Source organism: Cibotium barometz, chromosome 9, assembly GCF_041138505.1.
Source record: "Cibotium barometz isolate CiBa-2024 chromosome 9, ASM4113850v1, whole genome shotgun sequence".
Classification (NCBI taxonomy): Eukaryota; Viridiplantae; Streptophyta; class Polypodiopsida; order Cyatheales; family Cibotiaceae; genus Cibotium; species Cibotium barometz.
Window position 1 is genome coordinate 54,063,164 of NC_141054.1, and position 6,347 is coordinate 54,069,510.

Below are 6,347 nucleotides of genomic sequence, written 5' to 3' on the forward strand. Positions count from 1 at the left end.
GATGAAGCATGCACTATTCTCACCACTTATGGTAGTTTCAAAGGTGTAAAAATAATCTCTCGCTCCTTAGCCCCTGTATTGAGGATGAGTCATCCCCACCTCCTATGAAAAGCCCCTTTCTGCCTCCTTGGAACTCCTAACTCTTTTACCTCTTTTCTCACCCCGTCTACCTCCTCTAATAATAGTTACAACAAGGGTAAATTTAAATCCTTCCCTGGTAGAGGGAGAGGTAGGGGTCTACTTGTCAAAAATCTTCAAGAATTTTAATCTATAACCATGGTTTTAGGCCTTGACATAAGCTCCTAGCAATTTTTCACTTTGAATGATGGGCCTACATAGGCTCAAAATGTTTTACCAGAACTGGGCAAGGAGATACCTCTCCAGGCATAGTGGGCTGCGGGAGCGATGTGAGCTGGCCCTGTGTTTCCATGTTGCTTATGCTTTAAGGTACATATTGTCCTTTCGCATGCCATGTTAATACTGTCAATTGTGTGGAAATGGGCCAGTTCGGTGACCCTGCATTCAATCAGTTCTGGGTTGCAAAACTGAAGGGAACCCATATTGGGAAACAGGAGCATCTTGTGGTTATTCAACTTAGTTGAACGTGGGCACAAATCTGAGCCTGTTCTTAGGTTCAGAGTGTATGGATATGCTTTCAACTCTCAAGTGTGAAGGAATAGGGTGAAAACACAACGTGTTTCCATCTCAAGCTTCGGAGAAAATGCTTGTTTTGGGGTCAGGTTGTGAGGGAGTGCTCTCTGGATACAGCAGTCTGTACCTCTTTATTTTCTGATAATGCTGTGTCATACCCTATATTGTATACCTCTATGGAGAGGCACTTGCGGCAAACCACGGCTCACGGAATCACCTTCTTTTTATGATGATATATTTGACCATTATGATGATGATATACTATGGTATGCTGGTGATGGTGATTGTAATGATATGATGATGATGATGATAGTGAGATGATATGATAGGATGCTGGTATGGGGGTTGTGATGATGCTGATCATGCGTACCTTTTGGCTCCTTAACCCAAGTAGTTTAGACATACCAAACTGAATGATGGCACTTCATTTGGAACGGATGGCCAAGCTCCCTCTCGTGGAGAAATTTATTCACATTGTGCAAAAGTGCAGAAATGAGAAAAGCCTAGCAAATGCCAAGGGTGTGCTCGCACACATCCGCAATAATGGGTTGGAAACACACAGAGTGCTGGGTAACTACATCGTTCCCATGCTCATAGATTGCGGAAGCATGAGTGAAGCTGAGGAGGTTTTCCACAAGTTGGGCCACCGGAATGAGCATTCATGGACTTCTCTGATACAAGGGTGCATTGAACGTGGGGAGTTCCAGCATGCCCTTAATTTGTTTCGCAAAATGCAAGAGAATTGTGTACATCCTAGCAGGTACACACTGCAAGCCATCCTAAAAGCTTGTGCCACCCTGAAATGTTTGGAAAGAGGTCAAGAAACACATGTTGAAATTACCATGGATGGCTTTGAGAAGGATCCCTTTCTTTGTAGTAGCTTGGTGGATATGTATGCTAAATGTTGCTCACTTGAAGAAGCCCGGCAAGTGCTCTTTGAGATGCCATTTCGAGATGTAGTCTCGTGGAATGCTTTAATCGCAGGGTATGCGGAACATGGATATGGTGAGGAAGCACTGGATTGCTTAAAGAGGATGCGATCCGAGGGCATCTCCCCTAGTGCTGTCACATTTGCTTGCACTTTGAAAGGCTGTGGGAGCATAGAAGCCTTAGGCAGTGGCCAAGAATTACACACCGAAGTCATCAAACAAGGGTTTGAAAAGGATTTTTGTGTGGATGGGACGTTATTGTATATGTACTTGAAATGTGGCTTGTTTGCTGAAGCCCAGGATATTTTTGATGAGCTGACTCTGAAGAACGTTGTTTGTTGGACATCACTAATTGCCGGGTACGCTGAACACGGGTTTGGTGAGAAAGCTCTGAGTTGTCTAGGACAAATGGAAATAGAGGGTGTGTCTCCGAACGCCGTGACATATGTGTGTTGTTTGAAAGGCTGTGGCAGCGTAGGAGCTGTAGGTAGGACCCAAGAGCTACATATGAAGATTGCCAAAGCGGGATTTGAAAGGGATGCTTATATTGGCAATATCTTGGTGGATGTGTATGGGAAATTAGGCTTGTTGTTAGAAGCACAGGAAGTGTTTGATGAGCTGCCAGGTCGAGACTTAGTCTCATGGAATGCACTCATCTCAGGCTATGCCGAGCATGGGCTTGGTAACGAAGCTCTCAACTGTTTGTCACAGATGCATGTAGAGGGCATATTAGCCAACACTCTTACATATGTTTTCAGTTTGAAGGGTTGTTGCAGCATCGGAGTTGTACAAAAGGGGCAAGAAATACACATTCAGATTGCTAAAGTGGGATTGGAAACAAACCACCGTGTTGGGAGTAGTCTGGTGGATATGTATATGAAATGTGGGGCATTTGAGGAAGCGTGTCGAGTTTTCGATGAGCAAACAGTTCATAATGTAGTCTCATGGACGTCACTTATTGCAGGGCATGCTGAACAGGGGCTTGGTGTGGAAGCACTCGATTGCTTAGAACAGATGCAACTGGAGGGGGTCTCCCCAAATGCTATTACATTGGTTTGCAGCTTCAAAGCATGCAGTTTTTCTGGAGATATAGTCACGGGCCAAGAAATACACGCCAAAGTTACGAAACAGGGATTTGAAAATGATCCTTTTGTTGGAAATACTGTGGTGGACATGTATGCAAAATGTGGCTCCCTTGCAGAAGCAAGGAAGGTTTTTGAGAAACTGCAGGCTCGAGATGATATCTCGTGGACTGCACTAATTGGAGCCTATGGAGAACATGGTCTTGTTGAGGAAGCATTAAATTGTTTGGAGCAAATGCAGCTTGAGGGCATGTCCCTCAATGCTGTAACATTTACCAGCATCTTAAGAGCGTGTGATAGTGTAGAGTCCATAGACTGGGGCCGTGAAATACATGCTGATACCATCAAAAAGGGCTTTGAGAAGGACTTATGGATTGCCAGTGCTCTGGTTGTCATGTATACCAAGTATTGCTCAGTCATAGAAGCTGAAAATTTGTTTGATAAATTACCTGTCCGGAACGTTGTCTCGTGGACTGCCCTAGTGGCCGGCTACGTCGAACATGGGCATAGCGAGAGGGCACTGAACTGTTTGGAAATGATGCAGCTAGATGGTGTGTCCCCAAATGCTGTTACCTTGCTTTCCAGTTTGAAAGCTTCAGGCAGCACCGGAGCCTTAGGCAGGGGTCAAGAAATACATAGTGAAATGGCAAAGAAAGGGTTTGAAACAGAGCCAATCCTTGGGAATGCTTTGGTGGATATGTATGCCAAATGTGGCAACTTAGCAGAAGCTCAAGAACAGTTGGAGAAGCTGCAAGTTCAAAACATCGTTTCATGGACTGCACTGATCACAGGATATGCTTGCCAAGGAGAGAGCAGACTTGTTTTTGATTTACTTGAGAAGATTAGGGAGGAAGGTGTACAGCCAGATGGGGTCACGTCTCTTAGTGTTCTCACTGTATGCAGTCATGCAGGTCTTGTGGATGAGGGCCTTATGTATTTTGATGCTGTCAACAGAGAGGATGGCAGCATTCTGTCGTTTGAGCACCACAGTTGCATGGTTGATTGTCTGGCCCGTGCAGGCCAGCTCGATAAGGCTGTGGTAATGCTGAAGGAAATGCCCTTCCAACCTAATCTTGTGGCATGGACTACCATGTTGGGTGCTTGTCGAAACTGGGGTGATGTAGCACTTGGTAGACAGGCCTTTGAATGTGTGATGGGCTTGGATGAGAAACAGGCTGCAGCGTTTTTACTAATGTTTAACATATATGCAAATGCTGACATGTAAACAAAGTGGTGGGATAAGCAGTAAGCTGAAGCAGATGGGTCAGGTCTGAAGAGGACTGTGGCATGTACAGCAAAGTGGGGCAACATCTTTTAGGTGCCAGTGCTGTATGTGCCAGATTGTAATGTGATGACATTGACTCTTGAGATAGCAGACACCCCACACACAATCAAGAGGTGCAGGCAGTACTAGGCACAGATAGATTTGTGCTACATGTCACCATTTTGGATTAGTCCCGGTTTAATATGTACAAGACTGAATGAGAAATGAGAGGCCAGCCCCACCTATTTATAGGTGAGGAGAGCTGGCCGACTGGTGCTGCATATGCTGGCTGACTGGAGTAGATGAGCTGGCCGACTGGTAAAATACCAATAGGTTGGGAGAAATCCCAGAAAAATATGGAAAAAAGGGGTGGCCAGCCCACAATCAAGGGCCATGCAAAAGGGACCAAAAGGACACCAGAAATGGGTAGAAACTGGGGATGAATGTGCTAACACCCCCTCTCAGCACCAGATGCTGTGAACATACTCCGAGAAGCCGAAGAAGAAGTCATCTGTCGAAGACAAAAGAATGTAGCAACAACAGGTACCAGGAAAGTGCCACAGGCAATGTCCACAGCAACTCAGCTACAAAAGCAACAGAAGCTGCGAGGTACACTGCTCCTCTAGAAGAAAACAACCATGAAGGTTGCGTCATGCTGCTCCAAATATCGGTGCCAAACCCAAATGAAAACACAGTGTCACAGGAATCCCTAGAAGCTTGTAGCTCCAAGAAGATAATACCCTCAAAAGAAATAGAGTCAATCTGCTCCAACTCTGTACTGAGAGTAGCCAAATGCTGTATAATAGCACCCTCCTCGAAGGTCGGCATCGCCAGATGTAAGAACTCAACTGCCTGTTGGAAGGTTGGCGATTTCGAACGTGTGATCTATGGCTAGAAGGTGCCTTGGATTATCCCATAAGTGGAAGCATGGGAAGTTGAAGAGCCATATATAGGCTAGAGTGGCACCTTGTCATAGTTATCTCCTCCGGCCGGTGTTTTGGGGGGCAGCTCACCGAGAGATGGGAGCCTGGTGGAGGGATGCTGTAGTGCCCGTTGGGGGTGTTCGTGGTGTTCGATGGTGATGCGTCTCCTACGTGCGTTAGTCTTCTGCTGCGTATTTTGACATGGTATCAGAGCCCGGGCGTGTGTGGTCCTGGGTGATCCCCTCGTGCCTCGGTGGCTTGCGGAGCTCGAATCGAGGGAGGGTGTTGGAAGGTTGGTGATTTCGAGCGTGTGATCTATGGCTAGAAGGTGTCTTGGATTATCCCATAAGTGGAAGCATGGGAAGTTGAAGAGCCATATGTAGGCTAGAGTGGCACCTTGTCATAGTTATCTCCTCCGACCGGTGTTTTGGGAGGCAGCTCACCGGGAGATGGGAGCCCGGTGGAGAGATGTTGCACTGCCCGTTGGGGGTGTTCGTGGTGCTCGATGGTGATGCGTCTCCTACGTGCGTTAGTCTTTCGCTGCGCATTTTGACAATGCCCCCTCTAAAAACTGATGTTGGGACTCCACAAGCCCAACCAAATCCAAATCCCAATCCTTCAAGCCCTGGAAGTACCATTGTGCCCCAGGCATGGTCATGGACACACCTGACCACAATCGAGAATCCTCACATAGAGTAAGGGAAATAAGAACATTCACAGTGGTGGTAATTGAAGTAGTAGTAGCCTCCTCAATAGCATCACACAGCATAGAAGCAGGCTCCTCCATAGAAGGCAAAGGGACCAGCAACACATCGTGGTCACTGGTTGACGAAGAAAGAGTTAGAGGCGAAGCAATAGGAGACAAATCTGCCTCAGAAGCTGTGAGCAAAGATAGCCCACTGTCTTCCTCAAAAAGACCGGGCGAGGGGAAGGTGGGGGGCCTCCCCCAGGGGAAGGCGGGGGAGCGAGGTTGCCATGGTTGTTGAGAGAGGGTTAAGAACTGGGCAGGCACAGGGAGGCGAGGGACACGGGATGGGAATTGGCAGGTGAATGGCATCCCAGGCCATGCAGGCTTGGTAACAAGCAATAACATGTTTGGACATAATCTCCAAGCTATACAGAATGGGACAAGGTCTCAAAGTAGTGCCTGAACTGCTAACAATGAGAATGCTAGTGTAAATCAGTGCCAGCAGGCGAGGGGAAGGTGGGGGAGGTGACCCGGCTAGGGGAAGCAAGCAGGGAAGGGGAGGATAGGCAAGCAGAGGTGAGCACGTGTGTAGGCGCGGCGAGCGGCCGAGGAGGTTGGTGGGGGAGGTGACCCGGCTAGGGGAAGCAAGCATGGAAGGGGAGGATAGGCAAGCAGAGGTGAGCACGTGTGCAGGCGCGGCGAGCGGTCGAGGAGGTTGGTGAAGGGAGGTGAGCGGCAGGCAAGCATGGAGAGAAAGTAGCCTTAGACAAAAAATAATAATAATAATAATTAAAAAAAATAAGTGGTCAT

The 6,347-nt window shown here is 47.4% G+C and overlaps 1 protein-coding gene across 1 annotated transcript; it reads left to right on the top strand.

Annotated features, from left to right (window-relative positions):
• Positions 1 to 294: 294 nt before the first annotated feature.
• On the top strand, positions 295 to 4,698 carry LOC147635712 (pentatricopeptide repeat-containing protein At4g13650-like). The gene has a single exon (XM_086803113.1). The coding sequence runs from the start codon at positions 1,065 to 1,067 to the stop codon at positions 3,885 to 3,887; it is 2,823 nt and encodes a 940-aa protein (XP_086659239.1). The 5' UTR covers positions 295 to 1,064; the 3' UTR covers positions 3,888 to 4,698.
• Positions 4,699 to 6,347: the final 1,649 nt, after the last annotated feature.